Below are 21,278 nucleotides of genomic sequence, written 5' to 3'. Positions count from 1 at the left end.
CTAAATTATTAAAATATTAACATTTACAAACTATCCTTGAACAATAAAATGTGAAAAACATGAACAAATATGAACAACCTGAAATGTCTAAAGAAAATTCAGTGCAATTTTAACAATATTTTGCCTGTTACTAAATGTTTTGTGTCTTTGTAGATCTGATCTGTAATGCATATGTATAAATGATAAGTCGAGGCAGAATATTGATAAAATTGTACTTATATTTCTTAACAAATTTCATGTCCATTCACATCCTTTTTGTTTGGATAGTTTGTAAATGTAAATATTGGCATAACTGAATGTTATTTTTTGCACTAAAACAATTTGGAGTTGTCATTATTTATTGGTTATCATGCTATTATTTCATTCTATTATTTGACAGTCCGGCCCACTTCAGATTAAATTGGGCTGAATGTGGCCCCCCTGGAAGAAAATGAGTTTGACACCCCTGCGGTAGGCTAATCCATGATGACAACCCGTAAAGCCGTGGTCGGTCCAGGAGGTTCAGTCACCTCTGTCCTCTGTGGACGATGAAAAGATTCAGCGTGAGCTTGACAGGACAACATGCAACGAACGAGTTTATCAGCTACTCTCTGAGCAGATGTCACAGAAGTTACTCGTACTATTGCTATGACAACCAGGTACTCTAAAGCAGGGGTCTCATACATGTGGCCCGGGGGCCAAAACTGGCCCGCCATAAGGTCCAATGTGGCCCGTGGGATGAATTTGTGAAGTCCAAAAATTACACAGAAGATATTAACAATCAAGGGTGTTGAGCTCATTTTAGTTCAGGTTCCACATACAGACTAATCCGATCTAAAGTAAAGGAATAACATAATAACCTATAAATAGTGACAACTCCATTTTCTAGGTTCTAGGTTCAGCTGGACTAGTTTTGCTCTTTTGAAGCAAAACTAGTCCAGCTGAACCTCAAAGAACTACAGAGAAGGACAATGACCTTAGCAAATGAGAAATTTTACTTGTTTTAGTTCCAAACTCCAAATGTTGAACAATATTATGTTTGTTATCAAATGTTTGTGTAACATTGTGTGTACCGCACATGTATAAATGATAAGTTGTTAAAACTGCATTTATTTTTCTTACAAATTTCATTTTTTTCAGGTTATTCACATGTTTTTGTTGAAGGATAGTTTGTAAATGTAAATATTTTCATAATTTAATTTTATTTATTGCACTAATACAAAAAGAAAAAGTCATCATTATTTATAGGTTAGGATGCTGTTACTTTACTGGTCCGGCCCACTGGAGATCCAGCTGGGCTGAATGCGGCCCCTGGAACAAATGAGTTTGACAGCCCTGCTCTAAAGTGGGTAGGATCCTGTAATGGAAACAGTCTCCAGGAATAGGACCTGGTACCTGAGTAGGGCCGAGCCGGGACCACATAGTGGAAACGCAGCATAAGCTAACGTCTCTGGGCGACTGCTCATACATAGCAAATTTGAAGCAAACGTTTTAACACCGCCAGAGTTAAAATTAACACTCAGCTGGTGTTTCTATGGGAACCACTACTGAGGCCTTAAAATCAACACTATGGTAGTTTATGTTTAACTCTTTACTGCTCTTCCTGTTCAACGCTGGGCTCAAAATGGCGGCCAGGGTGGGATGAGGGTTTTCTTTCCTAAAGTAACTCTGAAAGGTGAAGCTGCTCATAGAGTGAATTTAACTCTATCGTTCTCGATTTGCTGTGTTTGTTCCCAAAGGTCCAGAAACATCAGCCTCTAATTTCAACATCAAACGTACTTTTCCTCATTGTGATCAAACGGACGCATTGAGGGTTCTGTTGGGTTCTGGTCCTTAAACTATCGTGAATGTAACTACTTTGGCCACCTCAGAAGCATGTTGGAATAGTACCCCCCTCCCCAGATATCTTCATGGCTGTTTGTAGAGTTGGCGATGTAAAGCTAAATTGTGCCGGTGTCCGTTCTGGCTTATGTCCTGTTGATTCGCTGTTTTCTGATTGGTCGTTCAGGTGAAGCTGCTCAGTGTTCACGACCAGTTGATGTTCTTGTTCCACTGGAATCAAATGATGCCTCTTTCTACTGCCTTCAACTCTGTACACTTTGACTCTTGTTACCTTTTTTTGCTGATTGTGATGCTTTACTTTGTTGAACTGTTGCTGCTAAATGAACCTCTCAGCTGAACAACCAGAGTTCAACAGCCATTGTTACTGAAAATGAAGATAAGTGGTGGTCTTTAATTGACCGAGAAGACCAACCAGATGGATGGTGTGGTTTTAGAAATTCACTTTTATCACTTCGAAACAGTTTTTACATGAAACAATTATTGATCGATTGGTAAAAGTTGGGGAAAATGTAGGATGATGGGCTAAAATTTTGGAGTTCATCTTACAATAACGCAAATATATGTTGAAAAGAATTGGTCCAGGTTGCGTAGATCGGTCCATCACTGCAGAACGACTGAACAAATACAGTCTGATGACTGTAATGTTTGCAAATGATGCAACAAAAAGGTACCAGAGTCGGATCTATTTGTCTTTAACCCATAAAGACCCAGCGTTACTTTTCCGGCAGTTCCCAAATGAATCTTTCTCTCTATTGAACCTTCGTTAAGCAATTTATCACCATTTATTATAATATTATCTATCTGTATTTTGTGTTTCTTCGATAAAATCAGGTATTTTCCCATATTTAATTCACTAATCACGTAGACGTTCATAAAAGCTCAGATTAAACTTGATTGTCATAATCTCATAAACAGAGAAAAATGAAGAAAATGTGACTTTTTCAACAAAATATATCATTGGTTTAACATAAAACTAGTGTCTCCATTTGCATTGATCCACTGGTGAATCACTGTTGGAGAAGATGACTGTGTTTCCATGGTAACTACGGAGCCTCTGAATGTCCAAATGGGTCATATCTAATGACCATGAAAAGATGACAAACTGCATTTTACACCAATTATTGACATGGATTGATAGGATTAATTGATAAGAAGTTATTAAACTTTTTATATTGGTAGATGATTTTGGTCGCCTGTGGTTGTTTGGGTCTTTAGGGGTTAACAGTGACCCAGAAGTTAGGCCAGTAGGATGGTAATGGAAATAACAATTTTAGGAAATCGGCTTCTTTATCCTCACCAGTTTTACGAAAAAAAAGTTTGAAAAAATTAAATTGGGAAAAGTTGGGGAAATTGTCGGATAATGGGATGAAAGTTTGGATCTCATTTTGGAATAAGGCCGACTTTTGTAAAAACCATGAAGCTAATAATAGTTGTGGAGGTGGTCTTGTCTTGGCTGCTGGATTCGCTGGTCAGTTTCAGTTGAGGTTCAGGTTTCAGGAACAGCTTCCCTTCGTAACATTCGTTCTTCTCCCTACAGTAAACGGACAACCTCATCGGGGCATTTCCCCGCCCAAACCAGCCCTTTGGCCCCGGGCTCGACTGGGTAAAAACAACCACCTCGTTTGTCTTTATGTGTTCCATCATTAACCCTCCAGTCGCTTTGCAGCATCTTCACCTCCACCGCGACTCATGTTGGTGTTTTTGTCTCCATCTGTTGTGTTCATTAATACTCAAACCTCCATCCATTTATCCATCCGTCCGTCCATTCATCCACCCTTCATCTGTCCACGTCGCCCTTTTTCATCTCACGTTTGCTTCTGCAGATATTCAGCAGCTTCTGGCAGCGACTATTTCAAATAATCAGGTGCACGCCGGAGTCGGAGCTTGATTATTTGACTTGGTTACGTAAGTCCAGTAACAGCAGCAGATTATGTCACTGTATGTCCATGTGGTGGCGGGCAGAGATGTTGGAACCATGTGGCTTTCAGCTTGTGGTCGGAGGTTCTATGTCATTCTCACGGGTCTCTGCAGTCTTTAAATGTTCGGCTACAGATTGTTTTACATTTCACTGTTATGTAATTAAATAGAAAAACAAACCCTTTCTGCTTTACTTTGGACTGAGCTACCAGATCCTCCAGCCTCTACTCACCACCATCTTATTCACCTTATTTGTATTTTATTGACTTTAAACCCACATGTGCCATTTGTTGTCATTTCCTAAAGGGTTCCAGCCACTTGTTGGACTGAGATTTAAGTGGTTAAAATGGTTTCCACCTGGTATTAATGTGTGTTTTCATAGTCTCGGTTGTACCTTCATTATGACTTAATTCAAACAAATGAGGTGGATGCAGTTTTTTTTTTGTTCCAGATGCCAAAGTACAGTGTCATGATTGCATGTTTCTACAAAGCATGGGTATGTGTAGTAGGAACCCAAACATAAATCTATGTTATAGTGTCTCTAACAGACAGTAGATAAATATACTCTGTGTATTTAAGGAGTTTTATGGCCAAGTTTTGTCGTTAATAGCACTTGGTTGTGGTTAGAGTCAAGTGTCAGGGTTTGGTTTAATACAGAAAACATCCATGAATATGTCATTGAAACCTTTACTGGGGCCAAAACCTAAGCTTTCACTGACAAAATTTAAACTCTTTGGACATGAACTCCAGTCTTTGGTGACAAAAACAGTTTCACAAATTGCACCTATCCATGATTTCCAGAAATATTCATCAAATTCATGTCCAGATGTCTTTGAAAGCCGGTCCTTCTACTCCAACCACAGCGCCTTGTCGAGGCTGGGCTCATTTCCCACAAATCTTTCAACTGTTGCGGTTCTTTTTGAGGCAAACCACCTCCACTTGTGCTTCTCACATGTTCATACCAGGTGAAAATGAAGCCTGAGATCTGAGTCAGGAGCCCAGTGCATTGTGGGTGCATGTGTTTATGGTGTGCATGATCAACAAGCATGACTCGGATCTGGGTTTTCGGTGTCATTGCTGTGTGTTAATGCATTTTTCACGTACAGTTTTTAACGCCCATGGGTCTGATGGACAGTGCAGGACTTGTTTTTGTGACGGTGCAGTCGGACAGTTTTAGACAAAGTTTATTTTCTGCTGCAGTGAACAACTCCCTGCTGGAGCAGAAGAAGCCCCACCTCCCTGATGTGTTCAGTCGTTCTGGTTCGACGCTTGAAGATCAGTTTTATGGTTGGTAGCGGCATGTCCGTTGCCGTCTGCACCCAAACGCCGCCGATGCCATGTGCTGACGCTGTTGCTTTGGGCTGCATGGTCAAACCTCCAGAAGCAGCACCATGGTTATTAGCCTGAGCGCTTTGGCCACGTTCTTCACTGAGCCTGTGGAAAATTGGTTTCCATTTTGGAAAGTCCACGCTTCTTTTTGAGCCTCAGTTCGGTGCAGTGTTGGGAAGGATCACAACTTAATCCAATTGTAACTTAATACTTTTTGACTTTCTCATCACATTTCTTTGAGAATTTCTGATTTGGCAGCATTTTCACCGCTGGTAAACAAGCTGTTTTTATACACTACAGAATGGAGTGTCAAATTTATCTGGCCCATAAGATGCAAAAATTACCCTGAAGTTATTAACACTTAGTAGTCACTTTTCCATTGACTCTCAAATTGCGCGAATATAACTGGTGCTTAAAAATTTACCTTATGGAAAAACGACAATTTTGCCCAAAGTCTCGTTTTTCGATTAAAAGTTTTTGCGCTGGCAAGAGGTGGTTTTTCGGGCCTAGCGCAAATGGTATATCATGCAAGACTGCAATGGAAAGCACTTTTTCCGCAACTAGAGTCACGTGAATTTAAAAAAAAAACAGATGTTGACGTACGTTACAACAAGAGAAGAAGAGTTTTAAAAGAAACATGGAACATGTATGTGTGGACACATCAGGAAACTAAATCATTTTTTAATTTAGTACGAGATAGAGGTAGCTAATATATAATAATAATGAATATATCTGTAAGTCAACGCGATATTTACGTTCGTCACCATGTTTATGGAATGACTTCTCGTGTCATCTTGCGATAATAAATAAACAAATCATCGCATTTGTGATTTCATGGAAAAACCGGCATTACACACTTCTGTTTTTTCGACATTTAGTAAATATCGGTGAAGTTTTGCGTAGATGTCCAATGGAAAAGTGACTAGTGATGTCAGACTCCAGCCTGTTCTGATCTGGACACACCTTTGTTACCATTATCATGTACGCTACATTGATCCATTCAAGTTGAAAATAATGAATAATTCACCTGAAATGCGATAAACTCAAAATGTCCTAAAAAGTCAAAGTTATCCTCCCAACACTACTGCATACCGGCGCAGAGTCCTACCACGGGTCCGGACCTCCTGAACACTCAGTGTCCTCCAGTCCAGGTCCGGTGCTTCAGCCTCTGCTTCACGCTTTACGGCGAGTGGCTTCAGTCATGTGTTTGCGAGCGGCGTCACGCGATGTGGTGGCATGGCGTGCAGCGGCCGATTTGCTGCGCTACGTTGTTAGCTGCTGTTTGCTTTTTCGTTTCAGGACTGTTTGTGTGTGAGAAGGGAAAATCATACCAATATTTATTCCATGTCGTCTGTTGGGTTGAAGCCCCCATCGGCGGCGCGGTGGTCGTCACAGAACCCCTCGTCTTCGTCCATATTTACATGGCACTGATTGAGAGGAATGTGTCTGTATTGTTTCAGGACTCCATCATCCTTCATGTTTCTGGCTTCGCTTTTAGTCCATTTAGTTTTGGACGCAGATCAAGTCCTTGATTGTGAAGAATTTTGGCTTGTCCTGAAATGAAGACAAGGCATAATTGGCTGCAGGTTCTGGACTCAAGTCTGTGGCAGATTTCAGAGAAAACATACAAGCTTGTGGAATTACACAGGATTGTTCATGTTTTCAGGTTCGTTTGGTGTTTGGACAGGAGTATCGAGTTCTACCAAAAAAAAAAAAAAAAAAGATTTTCCACAGGATTAGAAAGAAAACCAGCTCCAGTCTTTGCCTTTTTTGGACAGAAACGTTGCCGTGACATTATGTTAAAGGTTAAAGGAGTTTTCCATGAATCAGACTCTTTGTGTTGACTCTACATGGAGATGAAGACGATGTTTGGTGTTTGTTCCAGGATCGCCTGCTCGTCCGTCAACGGCGCTCAACAAGAGGCCGAACCTGGTGGGAAAACCAGGAGAAACCGGTACGTCCGAACCACAGCAAGTATTTAGACACGATTCTGAATCTACAGAGCCCTAAAATGACAGGAAATGGTTTGTCCAGATAAAGGAAACAACCTGAAGGACACCGACAAGCTGCCGATTCTCAAAGCCAAAGCTCCGGCGTCGACCCCGAAGCCGATCAAACTGGAGCGACGACCGACGACGACGACGGCTCCAACCACTGCAGGTACCCAGACTCAACTCTGTTTTTATTATCGTACATTTTAGATTTCTGTGTTGTTGTATCTTTGCTGTTGTTTTCATCTTTTTTCTTTTTTTTTTTTTTTTTTTTTTACTATTATCATCATTCTGGAACAAACTCAGCTGGACCAAAGTTTCTGTCCAGGGACTGAAATTTAGAACAAGAAAAAGAGTCTATGTCCAGTCCTGTAGAAGTGGATAAAGGCTTGTGTGGTGTTTTTTTCTCCTTTGGGTCAGTGTTGAATGGACCGGTGGCTTTGGGGTAAAACCTCTCCGTTTTTGTTCTTGCTGAAGTATAACCAGTTCTTTTGATTTGCTAACGGTCGACAGGAGGTGGTTCTGCTGGTACCAGTCCTCCAACAGGGACACGACATTCATACATTAGTTTAAAAACCATGCATTTGGCCGTTATCTGCACTGCAATGTCGAATTTTGAACCCTATGGTAGTTAATATTTAACTCTTTACTGCTCTTCCTGTTCAACACTGGGCCCAAAATGACATTCAAGATAGAATGAGGGTGTTTTTTCCTAAAGGAACACTGAAGGGTGGCACTGCTCATAGAGTGAATTTAACTCAAATTCTGTCAAGAGAAAGTTAAGTCAATTAACTCTGCACGAAGGTGAAGTTACTGTGGGTAGAGATGACACTATTTATTAAACATCAGCAACGTATAAATGTGATTGTTGTCCTTAACTCTGCAGAGTACTTTACTCATGGTGTTAAAACAACACTGATCTAACACATTGATACAACCTGACATCCTCCATGTTGACATGACTAGCAATGGGGTTTCATGTTGACATTTTTGATATCTGATTTGGTTTGACCCGGAGGTTACTGACTTCTTCATGTGTTGTTCTGGACAGTCGTGGGTTTGCTCGTATTCTGTCTAATGCATTCTGTGATTATGGACAATTTCGTGTTATTTAGAGGCAGCAAACGCGTTACTCTGAAGGAGGATGATATGACAACTGAAAAACTGGTCTGGATCTTCCAGGTGTTGTTGTTTTGTCTAGTACAGTTCATCCATGGTAGACAGTCTAAGGAGAAGACACTTCACGGAACACATGAAGAAGTCAGTAACTTCCGGTTCATACCAGATCGGATATCAAAAATGTCAACACGATACCCAACATTTGGCCCATTTGCTTATTTATAATTTTTAATTTGCACGTACAATTGAAACAATGAAAAACAACTCATTTTTTGATTTGCACATGAATAATGAAATCACATGTCATTTTTTCCTTTTCCGACTGTGGATTCTCAATTGAAAATAAAAAGAACAAATGATACACGGATTGACCAGGTTTATTACCTTAACCCTTTAACGCCAAACGTATCATATTTGATCCATGAGTTTTGAAGTCCTCTACATGACCAGTGTGATGTGTTTTTTTCTTCAAAAACCTGATGTATACAATTAGATACATGCAATACACAGATACTCCACCAGGGGGAGGAGTTCATTCACCAGAGGCCTTTAGTGACACTACAAGACGAACTGTGACAATTTAGAAAAATACTTACCAATTTGTTAGACATATTTGTGTTATATTATGTTTTTGTTTGTTCAGAAATAAGAATATTTGAGCATTGAGACCCGATGGATCAAATATGATCCAAAATTTAAAGTCATACATGGAAATTGATATTTGAAAACATTTTTTTTTTTTTTTGTCCAGATGGACCAATAAAGGGTCCAGTTTCAAAGAGCTGGAATTTTCTGTCAATGATTTAATGGTTCAGGCTTTATAGCAGTGCTTTTCAACTTTGGGGTCGGGACCCCATGTGGGGTCACCTGGAATTTCTATTCATTGATAAAAATAAATACTTACTAATAAAAAACTATGGTGATATCAAACTGGAAGAAAAATCCAAGGTGCTCTCTTTAAACATTAAAATGTCTTTGTTAACGTGGCGCGCTCATATCTGGACCCAAAAAACACTTTTATGCGTTTCAGCTTCAAGCCTTCATCAGGAAGTCAAACAGTCAAACCCCCAGTTTGATAACTACTTTATGAATCCCTTTTTCCAAACAGCACCTCAAACAAACTCTTTTTTGGTCCTTCCCTTGAATTTTTTGAAAAATCTATGTTGAGTTGACAGAGACGATCTCAGTCCACATCAGACAAACTGTGGTTGTGAAACTGCAGCACTGTGGTTCTGTTTGTGTGTCAGATGTTCACTGTGGTTCTGTTTATGTGTCAGATGTTCACTGTGGTTCTGTTTGTGTGTCAGATGTTCACTGTGGTTCTGTTTGTGTGTCAGATGTTCACTGTGGTTCTGTTTGTGTGTCAGATGTTCACTGTGGTTCTGTTTGTGTGTCAGATGTTCACTGTGGTTCTGTTTGTGTGTCAGATGTTCACTGTGGTTCTGTTTGTGTGTCAGATGTTCACTGTGGTTCTGTTTATGTGTCAGATGTTCACTGTGGTTCTGTTTGTGTGTCAGATGTTCACTGTGGTTCTGTTTGTGTGTCAGATGTTCACTGTGGTTCTGTTTATGTGTCAGATGTTCACTGTGGTTCTGTTTATGTGTCAGATGTTCACTGTGGTTCTGTTTGTGTGTCAGATGTTCACTGTGGTTCTGTTTGTGTCAGATGTTCACTGTGGTTCTGTTTGTGTGTCAGATGTTCACTGTGGTTCTGTTTGTGTGTCAGATGTTCACTGTGGTTCTGTTTGTGTGTCAGATGTTCACTGTGGTTCTGTTTGTGTGTCAGATGTTCACTGTGGTTCTGTTTGTGTGTCAGATGTTCACTGTGGTTCTGTTTGTGTCAGATGTTCACTGTGGTTCTGTTTGTGTGTCAGATGTTCACTGTGGTTCTGTTTGTGTCAGATGTTCACTGTGGTCAGTTTCAGATGCTGCAGCTCTTTCATAATTCATAGTTTCAGTTCTTGTTTGTTCAGTATTCATTGTCCTTGTAAATCCCAGCTGGACTGACTGGACAGATCCTGAGCCTTTGTGCAGAAATCTACACCTGGAGTTACTGCCTCTGTCCATAATAATAGACATTATATAGACTAAATGTCCTCTGACATTAACCTGTATTTGCAACATAGTATAGAAAACTATTACATTCATTTTAACAACAAAAACAAACTCTCAGTTTTGAATGTCTGGGGTCGCAGAAATAAATGTGTGATGTAAAAATGGGGTCAGGAGTAAAAAAGGTTGGAACTGGTTTATGGGTAAAACATGGACCAAAGTGTGACTGGGTGGTCTGTCTCAGCCCCTCGACAGGAGACCTGGGAGGACTCGGACCTGTTCAAGTCCCAGCCCACGTCCGACATCGACGCCATGGGGAAGAAACGCTACGTCGGTGAGAACCAACACGACCTTGTGCTTTTGAAGTGAAGACCACGCCCCTCAGAGACCACTCACTCCTGTGCCTCCTCTGTTCTCCGCCCTCAGCGCCTCACGTGGTCTACCAGACGGGGAAGAAACCCGACGAGCCCTGCTCCATCACCTCCTCCCTCAACTACTTCCCTGGGGACGAGCCCGGCGAGGCCAACGTGACGGCGCCGCCCCGGAACCCGCCTTCCAACCTGACGGTGGTGACCGTGGAAGGATGCCCGTCCTTCATCATCCTGGACTGGGAGAAGACCGACAACGACACCACCGGTAGGACCGAGCCCCGGTGCATGATGGGTAGGGTTGTCCTCCAGTCCGGAGCGTTTTCGAGTAAACGTGAACCTGTGTCGTCTCAGAGTACGAGGTCATCTCGACGGCTAAAGGACCTGACGGAGAACAGGTGTCCATCCTGACCACCAACCAGACGCACACGGCCGTCGAGAACCTGAAACCGGAGAGCAGGTGAGTCCGCCGGGTCACATGACACCAGGAGGATCCCACATACGTTCCACTGGAAGACGTGTGTTATCCACTTTATCCTGTCTTTATTTACACCTTTATTCAACTTTAACCACAACTTTAGTTCAACTTCAGTCATGACATCATTTCAGTTTTACTCACAACTTTATTCTGACTTTGTCCAATTTTTATTTCAACTTTTTGTCTCGACTTTATTTGCAACTTTATTTTTAATTTTATTGTCAACTTTATTTTGTCTTTATATGCGACTTCAGTCTTACTTTCAACTCTGTAGTTTTTCCCATTTTATTTCAACTTTGAATATTTATTTATTGCAGCTCTATTCTTAATTTTATTTGAACCTAATTTTTGAATTCATTTCGACTGTATTTACAACTTTACCCTGACTTTTTTCTCAACTTTATTTACACCTTTATTCTACGGAATTTTACTCTCATCTTTATTTCTAGTTTTTAGCTTATTAGTTTACCGGCCGACAGGCCCTAAGCGATTGTCGTCATGTGTCGTCTGTCGTCGTCTGTCGTCTGTTACAAAACTTTCAATCGTCGTCTTCTCCAAAACTACAATTCCGATTGACTTCAAACTTTGTATACAGCTTCTTTATGATGATGTCAACAAAAGTTAGTGAAATTATTTGGATCTGGATCTGATTCTGGATTTGGTGCCACTTTGAAAAATGTCCCCATTATCAGAGATAGGAAGTGGATGGATGCAATAACTCAGTAAATCTAAATGATCTCCAGTGTAAATGTCTCCAGTCCAGCCCTGATGGGGAGATGACCCAAACATAATGTCCACATGCTGATCAGGATCTTCTTCTGGATCTGGAACTGACGCAAAATTTAACATGGGCTCTTATGGAGAAAACATTTCAATCGTCTTCTTCTCTGAAACTCCAGTTCTGATTGACTTCAAACTTGGTATACAGCTTCTGTACGATGATGTCAACACAAGGGACTGAAATTATTTGGATCTGGATCTGATTCTGGATTTGGTGCGACTTTGAAAAATGTTCCCATTATAACAGATAGGAAGTGGATTGATCCAATAAATCAGTATCAATGATATCAAGTTGGAATTTGAAGTTTTTCCAGATCTGATTGGAATATGAGCAAAACATGGACTATTTCTGTAATAGAATAAATACACAGAACTGGGGGAGAATAAATGGATCTGGATACATTTAACACCTTTGAATTTGGCCGCTAAGATACAGGGCCATTGGTCCGATTTTTTATTCGACTTTTATTTCAACTTCATGTGACTTTTTTCAGCTTTACTTTAAATTTTATTTCAACTTAATTTGCAACTTATTTTGAATTAAGTCTCAGTTTTATGCGTGATTTTATTTCCTCTTTATTCTTAACACTAGTTCAACTTTTTTTTGTCTCCATTTGCATTTCCATTCTGCGTTATTGACAACTTAATTTCAATTTTACTCTCAGCTTTATTTCTGATTTTACTTCCCCTTCATTAACTTCAACTTTATATGAAACTTTATTTCAACTGTACAACACTGTGTGATCTAATTTGAGCTTTATTCCTAACTTCATTTCAACTTAATTTTTCACTTTATTTTGACTTTATTTCAACTTTGCTCTCAACTTAACTTCTATTTTTCAGCTTTACTCTAAATGTTTTTAGTATTTTTTTTAATTATTATTTCAGCTTAATTTACAAGTCTATTTTGACTGCATTCTCAATTTTATTCCAAACCTTTCTTTTTTTTTTTTTTACCTTATTTTTTCTGAACCTTATTTGACTTTACTCTCACAATTTTGACCTTTTGCTTTTCATGTAAAATGTAAAATACTAATAAAAGCTCTGTGGTTTTTCTTGGCCTTGGGAGCAGACAGTTCACTTCATTTAGTGACAGAATATAAACATCCATCCTGTGAGCGTCCATCGCAGTAACGGTCGGTTTTATTTACATTGTAAACGTTGAATCTCAGATGTCGGAGACGCTCCGATGACTCTGAACATTGACTCTGGAAAAGCGTGGATTTGTGGAAATAAAAAACGTGTCCGCGGGGTCTTCAGCAACGGCTCGTTACGACGTCGTCAGCTGTCCAAACACGCCGGGGCAGATGGGTAATTACAGCAGCGCGGCGTGTGAGAAGGAACATGACAAGCGTGATCATTGGACACGATGCAGCTGCTCAGACATGAATCAGACCCTGGTTCTGCTCCAGTCCAGACCTTCAGGATTTGTTGAGCGTGAGCAGCAGGATGTGCAGGATTTTCTGCCGCTCGGGTTTCTCCTCTCGCATGTCGTTTGTCAGCGATGACGGCCAAAGACGCACTGAAACTTAAGAGTTAAACTCAACACTCAGCTGGTGTTTCCATGGGAACCACCACTGAAATGTTAAATCAACACTATTGTAGTTGATATTTAACTCTTTACTGCTCTCCCAGTTCCCTGGTGTTGAAATAGGTTTAACAAAGTCAAAATAAAGTGGAATATATGAATAAAATAATAGGGAAGAATAGAGAACATGTACAATTGTCTTCATTTTTGACCATTTTCTTGATTATTTTGTTCATTTTTTTGTTTTTTTTGTTTTTTTTTTTTTCCTCATTTTTAATTCACATTTACTTCTTAAAAGTAGTAGAATATACAGTGGAAATTAGAAATTATAATAGCGATTCAAACACCATTGGAGTTGAAATCAACACTCACCTGGTGTTACTATGGAAACCGCTACTGACATGTTAAATCAACTCTATGGCAGTTAATATTTAACTCTTACTGCTCTTCCTTTTCAACACTGGGCCCAAAATGACAGTCAGGATACGATGAAAGTTTTCTTTTTTATAGTAACACTGAAAGGTGGAGCTGCACAGAGTGAATTTAACTCTGTCAACAGAGAGTTAAACTTATTAACTCTACATGAAGGAGAGTTGAGTTACTGTGGGTAGAGTTGAGCATCAGCAACATATAAATGTGAGGATTGTAATTAACTCTGCAGAGAAGATAGATAGATAGATAGATAGATAGATAGATAGATAGATAGATAGATAGATAGATAGATAGATAGATAGATAGATAGATAGATAGATAGATAGATAGATAGATAGATAGATAGATAGATAGATAGATGTAAAACAACACATTAAACAGCCTTCAGGTCAGTACTCCTGGTGTTAAAACAACACTGATCTGAAATACTGATAAAGTCTGAGACTTGAGACTGTCGCCATGACTTCAAACAATGAAACTGTGGAGTTAGCTCCGCCCACAGACCTCATTAACACCACAGGAGTGTAAGAACAACACCCAAATCAACACTAATCAATCAATTCAACTCTAGAAAACTAACACGAGGTGTTCCGTGCAGACGTGAACGTAACTCAGTTGTGTTCTTCTTCTGTTGGTTTTTTTTTTTTTTTTACAGCTACGAATTCAAGGTGAAGCCGAAGAACGACCTGGGTGCAGGTCCTCCCAGTGAACCCGTGTCTTTCAACACTGAGTCAGGTAACACCACCACACAACGCCTTCACTCTGAGCTTATAACTCCTTATATAGACATCCTGGGGGGGGGGGGGGGGGGGTTATAGGTCATATCTCCAGGTTTGACAAAATATGCTCTTTCATCCCCGAAACCTGAGATATGACAGTTTCAAAACCTTCTGAGGCCTGTTTTCACCACATTTGTACTATGTTTTATTAGAATATGTTTGTCGTTTCATACCACAGACCTTATTTCAGCATTGTAATGAAGAAGTTCTTAAAACATGACTTAGAGACAGGGAAACCCGAAGCAAAAACGCTACCTGTACTTACACTGAGATCTCAAAGTCAGTGGGATTTTTTAACGGGTTTTTTGTTTCAAGCCTCAACAATGAAAACAATGGAAAAGTCTTTTTGTTTCTTTGTCTGTGGAACCAGGACGATGCTAACGGCCAGAACTAGCCTAAAAGAATCTACTGTGATCTGTTGTGTACATTAGCGTATGCATATTAGCCACAAACATGAACAGAAGTTACAGATTAACAGTAAAACAATAAACACATCTGACATCTTAATGTGATACTAATGTAAAAAAAAAAACATGTATCAGGGTCTGTTGAGCTGCATTATGTAATAAATTCCCATTATTTTCAGGAAAATGTAATGTGCTAAATTAATCTTTAAACTGTGGTTAAAGCTCTGATTCCATTACCTGTAGCTCCTGTGACTAATTTCTTCTAAATTGCTCTGAAATTATATTAATTTGGATTGGTATTACATACTGAACCATGTTATTACATTTTTTTTAAAAATAAAACTGTCAAGTGCATTTTGTCATAAATTTCTCAAGTTGTAATAACTTACTACATAATGTGAAAAAATTCAGTATATAATGTGTTGACGTAGTTTATTACAAAATGCGTCAGTTTATTACATAATGCAACTTTATTACAAGATGACGTGACATTCTTATTACATTTTGAAATTTTATTACATAATGGGAATTTATTACATAATGCGGCTCAACAGGGTCCTATTCTCCTCAAAATCAAACTTTTCTACTAATTCAAAACATTTCCAGGGAATCGACATGATTGTATTGTAGATGTTTCACGTCGTAGTTTATTAGTAGTAGCTTCACAGACGTTGACTTTGGTTTTCGTCTTTGTTTTTACAACCTTTTGTTCGTGGTCATCATTTCTTCGTTAAACTCCATATTTTAACAGATTCCGTTTGTGTTTTTTCTTTCAGCGGATCCACGAGTCAGTGAGAACGTTTCCGGTGAGACCCAGTCCACCATCTTGTCCATTTCTTCTTCTTCTTCTTCTTAGTTGACGCCGTCTGACGGTAAATATTTGTGTGATTTCAGGTAAAGACGCCATCTGGACCCAGTTTCCCTTCAAGACCGACTCGTACTCGGACTGTCACGGAAAACAGTACGTGAAGAGGACCTGGTATCGCAAGTTTGTGGGAGTCCAGCTCTGCAACTCACTCAGGTACAAGATCTACCTGAGTGACTCGCTCAACGGTGAGTTCAGATGCCTCATGTAACCGTGTCAACGTCAACGACCGGTCGACTCGGCGCTCAACTGTCGGTTTTATTCTGAAGGTAAATTCCACAACATCGGGGATCAGACGGGCTTTGGTGAGGACCACTGTCAGTTTGTGGATTCCTTCCTGGACGGACGGACAGGGAGGCAGCTCCGAGCCGACCAGCTCCCCTCTAGACCCGGTAAGACTTGACACCACAGGGGTCCAACATACGGCCCGGGGGTCAAAACTGGGCATGTCATCAGTATAAAATGGTGTTGGACAGAATGTTAATATAAATAGACAATAAAAAAAAGGTCCTAGGACTGAGCCCTGTGGCACACCTATAGTAAAACAGAAGTAGAACATGTAGCATAAGCCCAGGTCAGACCAAAGACCGAAGCTCTGGTGAAACCCTATGCAACAAGATGAGTTTCAATTAGCATCAACTGTCGATGCTTTGTTTCCGAATTCCAACTCTTAAGGCTTCTTCGTAGCGTCTTATAATCTTTAGGAGCTTAAAACTTGAATGAGGATTCTGGTATTGACGAAAGTGTTTGAAAAGTTCTTCCAGAGCAGTCGGTGCTTCATGAGGAAAACAACTGATATATGGATGCTAACGTCCTACGAACATTTGGTCTTGTTTTGGATGCGAGCATCCTAAGAACATTTGGTCTCGTTCGGATGCTAACATCCTATGAATATTTGGTCTTGTTTGGATGCTAACGTCCTACGAACATTTGGTCTTGTTTGGATGCTAACGTCCTACGAACATTTGGTCTTATTTGGTTGCTAACGTCCTCCGAACATTTGGTCTCATTTGGATGCTAACGTCCTCCGAACATCTGGTCTCGTTTGGATGCTAACGTCCTCCGAACATTTGGTCTCATTTGGATGCTAACGTCCTCCGAACATTTGGTCTCGTTTGGATGCTAACGTCCTCCGAACATTTGGTCTTGTTTGGATGCTAACGTCCTACGTGTTGCAGATCTTTGGTCTGAACCTGGTCTTAGAGTTTACGTCCACCCTTGAACTGTTAAACTTGTTGGTTCAATGAGTCGTGGGTTCTTTCTCATGCCTCGGTGTCCTTGTGGTCCAGGTTTCTACCGAGCCGTGCGACAGGAACCCGTGCACTTCGGACAGATCGGAGGACACTCCCACATCCACTACGTCTCATGGTACGAGTGTGGAACCCCCATCCCCGGGAAATGGTAACAGACTCACGATGGAGTCGTCTTCAGAGGATCGGTCACCTGGAAGAGGATGGAGGGGGAGGGGTTCGGTGGGTGTTGATGGGGGGGGGGGGTGTCGCTGAAACCTGCTGCATTTCCGAACTCCGCCGCCTTCACGTCCCATTTCACCCAGAGCTGTACAAACATGTAAAAGACGTACTTGTCAGGGAATCTGTAACAGAAATATGTACTCGCAAACACGCCTGGTCTTTCCTATTTATCAAGGCTACAGTGATCGGAGAGCGGGCGATGTGCGGAGGTTACGCTCCTCAGTGTGGGGGAGGGGCAAACTATATTTTATTTTGTGTTGAAATAATGGGAAGCTGGCTCCCTGGAATACTATTTTCATAACTTGAGATGTTATTTATCAGAAGGTCTTCGGTTACATTTCCTCACGATGTCACAGGATTTTTAGCTTCTGCTGTTTCTCGGATGTAGATTTTCTTTGTCGTCATTAATCGTTGGTTTGTCAAGTGAAACGTTTTTTAACCGGAAGAAAACCAGACAGTGTTTCCGTCAGTACGACCAATTTCAATGTAAAATGCTACAGAGATTAGCCTTTAACTCCGGAATTGAGTTAGCATTTTTGTTTCCTTTTGGGCTAATTCCACTGGTTAGCATCGTTGTGGTTCCATCAACAAAAAAAGTTGTTTAGAAATCCCACTGGCTTCGAGATCTAAGACTTAAATGCTGCACGGATTAGCTTTTAACTCTGCATCTAAGTTAGCATTTTTACTTTCAGATTCCTTGTCTTAAAGTCAGTGCAATTTTTCAACAAGTTTTGGTTGAATGATGGAACCAGGATGATGCTAACTGAAATTAGCCTAAAAGAATCTATTTTGATCTGTTCCGGCCGTTAGCATATGAAAGTTAGCTACAAGCATGAACAGAATTTACAGATGAAGCACATTTTACAACTTAGCATTATACTAATGTAAAATAAATAAAAACAGCTTAAAGCAGTTTTTATTTAGCAACAAATGAACAGTTCAGGCTAATGCGTCCTTTAGCCAACGTCTCCAGCTCCAGGAAACTCTACGAATACTGTATGTGCAGCTCGGATTCACGGTGCTTTAAAGTAAACACACATTTCTGAATTCGGTTCAGCAGCAGATGTGTTCGTCCGACTCCCCAAAACATCGGAAATTAGCCGCCGCGAGGCTTCTTCACTTGCAGTTTGCACAACGGAAATGTATTTATATGTATATGGAGAGAGTGTCTTTTTTCAGTACATTTTCGCAGATGCATTTCCATTCCGACGGCTTTTTTATAGACTTTACTATGATGTGCTCTTCTTGGCGCGCTAAAACAGGGTGGAAAGCTAACTATGCAGACTGACTGCGATGTTTAAACAGCCTCTTTTTTTTTGCTTTTTTTTTTTTTAATTAAACCACCCACTTAAATGTATGATTTTATACCTAAAACTTAAACCTGTCATTTGTGGTTGATTAACTCGTGGATATTTCAGATGCAAACCAGACGAAACCCAACAAGCTAACATGCTATCACTACCTGTACGCAAGAAAATACCAGCAACCTCTGAGATTTTAATAATAGAATCTTTGGTTTTACTGAATCGGATTGAATGTGTTTTTCTCATACATGTTTCACGTAGAAGAGAAGCTAACATTTGCTACTGTTGAACCATAAGCTGAAATAACTTCTACCTAATGTTATCAGCAGTTAGCTCACTAGCTGTTTTTAACTTACTTAACGTACTTATATTGTTATTTTTTCCTTAAGGGATAAACAACTAGTAAACAAGCTAATGTTAATATTTAGCATGTTTCAGGTTTTAAAATAACTTCACCCTCTTAAGTCTTCAGTTTGCAGATTTGATCGTGTTTGAGAATACGTTTTACATTTTTACTTATGTGGTTGGGCGCTAAAGCTATTATCATCGAACATTAACCACAATCCTTCAGCTTTTTCTAGAACAACTTCAACTTTTCCCTGACGGAAACAGCAAGCTGCAGCTAGTTTGTGAGCTAACATTTGCTGCAGTTAGCTTGTTGGCTAATGTTAGCACATTTAATCGTGTTTTAGAGTAGAGTATTGTTACCAAATCATAACAGAATCTTCTTTTTCTCCAGCTGTTAAAACCAAAGCGAACATTATTTTATTTGAATTCCAGAAAGTTGTTTGAAAATAGTGATAATAAGCGTGTTAGCATGTTCGCTACTAAATTCAAAGATATCTGCAGTTTCTTCTGTAGTAACTTCAACTTCAATGTCGCTGTAGTTTAATGTGTATTTTGAGGATAAAGCTGCGTTAGCGTTTAGCGTTAGCAGGAGACTGAAACTCATGTTGGTTATAAACAGATTCCATAAACGAACCAGGTTTGAACTCTTTTTAAAGTCGCGGCACATTCACATGTTTTATTAGTAATTTTTGTTCAATCTTACGAAGCCCTGTGTGACTGAAATGCTCCCGATTCAGGGCTGTTAAACAACATTCTAATTTTTGGTGTTAAACGTCTTAAAATGAGTTTGTTGCTGCCGTTAATTTCCCGCCGTTACCTCAACGGGGTTTTGGAGGCGGAGTGGTTAAACTGGGGCATTTCCTCCTGTTTCTACCCGGTCCAGTCCGGGTGCTTCCGAAACCAGAACCTGTATTTTAAAGCCGTTAAATCACAGAAGAGTGTTTTGTAAAGACATCGGAGTGGGCGCTAACACGTCCATGTTTTTCTACATATGTTTATGTATTGATAAACAACAATAAAGAAGTTTTGATTCCTTTTTTAACACAGCGTCTGTGTTCATTTATTCCCTGTTTGAGTCTTTATTTTCTTTTTAAATCATAAACAGATACATCTCTGAAGTCAGATTAGTGACAAAACTAAATAGAAATGTGATTATTGTCATTAACTCTGCAGAGTACTTTACTCATGGTGTTAAAATGACACTGATCGAACATATTGATGCAACGGGACATCCTCCAGGACAACTGTGGGACCGTTGCTATGACTTCAAACAATGAGACTGTAGAAGTAGCTCCGCCCACAGACCACTTTAACACCATAGGAGTGTAAAAACAAACCCCAAACCAACAGAACTCGAGAAAATTTACACTGCTTTACATTATATTATATTATATTATATTATATTATATTATATTATATTATATTATATTATATTATGTTTAGTTAGTGCACAGTATTTACAATGGTTCCCTACTTTATGTTCATGTTCGTAAACAGTTTGTGTCCATGTTCCATAAACTCTAAGGTTTAATCGTTGTATCATATCTTTTTTATTTATGTCTAATTAAAACATATGGGACATAAAAATGTACAAGTCAGCACACATTTGGTACTCAGGACCATGTGTTCTGTTTTATACTCGTACTGTTTCAGCTGCAGGACTCTGTTCGTCAAACACCACATATGGTTTAAGTTTTGAAACCAATGATTTATTAAAACACTTACTTTTTCTCAACTACACTGGAACATATTTGAGATCAACAGGATCTTCAAAACTTTACACTTGAATAAGAACATTTTCATGCTTTGTAACAGCCCCCATTTCCTTTGCAACAACAAATACAGTATTAATTATTAATTTGTCATCATATCAGGCAAATTTTACATTAATAAAATTAGTTTCCTGACAAACTGAAAATATTCCATCTTTTTTTTTCATGTAATATTTGTTTTATGGATTCATTAGAAGTTAATGTCAAAGATATTGTTAATATTATTATTTCGGGTAAATATTATATTCATACTTGTGATTGGAAAAACACAAACCCCTCCTTTAACTTGTTTTTATGTGATTTTATTAAGTATTACAAATCTCTACAGTATATTGTAAATATGTCAAGAAAAGCCAGAAAACTTTATTTTAGTTTATCTAATTCGTTGCTGTTTTAATTGTATCTTGCCTTAGTCCTTTGTGCTCTATTGTCCAGTCAGATTTATTTATTTCTTATTTATTTCTTTTTCAATATTTTCATTACATTTCAAATGTCTTAATTTTTTTTTTGTTTTTTT

At 39.4% G+C, this 21,278-nt stretch overlaps 1 protein-coding gene across 13 annotated transcripts in view; it reads left to right on the top strand.

The window, feature by feature from the left end:
- abi3bpb (ABI family, member 3 (NESH) binding protein b) overlaps positions 1-17,322 on the top strand; it is a 43,586-nt gene extending 26,264 nt beyond the window's left edge. For 5 of the 13 annotated variants that reach the window (XM_030152852.1, XM_030152843.1, XM_030152813.1 and 2 more), the window contains 12 exons: positions 3,359-3,424; positions 4,939-5,025; positions 6,953-7,021; positions 7,102-7,227; positions 10,473-10,562; positions 10,655-10,864; positions 10,951-11,056; positions 14,470-14,549; positions 15,777-15,806; positions 15,895-16,053; positions 16,135-16,257; positions 17,155-17,322. In XM_030152852.1, the coding sequence (XP_030008712.1) occupies positions 3,359-3,424; positions 4,939-5,025; positions 6,953-7,021; positions 7,102-7,227; positions 10,473-10,562; positions 10,655-10,864; positions 10,951-11,056; positions 14,470-14,549; positions 15,777-15,806; positions 15,895-16,053; positions 16,135-16,257; positions 17,155-17,270 (1,262 nt within the window). In that variant the 3' untranslated portion in view covers positions 17,271-17,322. The remainder of the gene's footprint in view (positions 1-3,358; positions 3,425-4,938; positions 5,026-6,952; positions 7,022-7,101; positions 7,228-10,472; positions 10,563-10,654; positions 10,865-10,950; positions 11,057-14,469; positions 14,550-15,776; positions 15,807-15,894; positions 16,054-16,134; positions 16,258-17,154) is intronic. The other 8 variants (XM_030152871.1, XM_030152821.1, XM_030152798.1 and 5 more) reach the window with 3 other exon arrangements.
- Positions 17,323-21,278: the final 3,956 nt, after the last annotated feature.

Source organism: Sphaeramia orbicularis, chromosome 2 (genome assembly GCF_902148855.1).
Source record: "Sphaeramia orbicularis chromosome 2, fSphaOr1.1, whole genome shotgun sequence".
Taxonomy (NCBI): Eukaryota; Metazoa; Chordata; class Actinopteri; order Kurtiformes; family Apogonidae; genus Sphaeramia; species Sphaeramia orbicularis.
The sequence above is the reverse complement of the archived record's forward strand: the minus strand, read 5'-3'. Positions and strand labels throughout refer to the sequence as shown.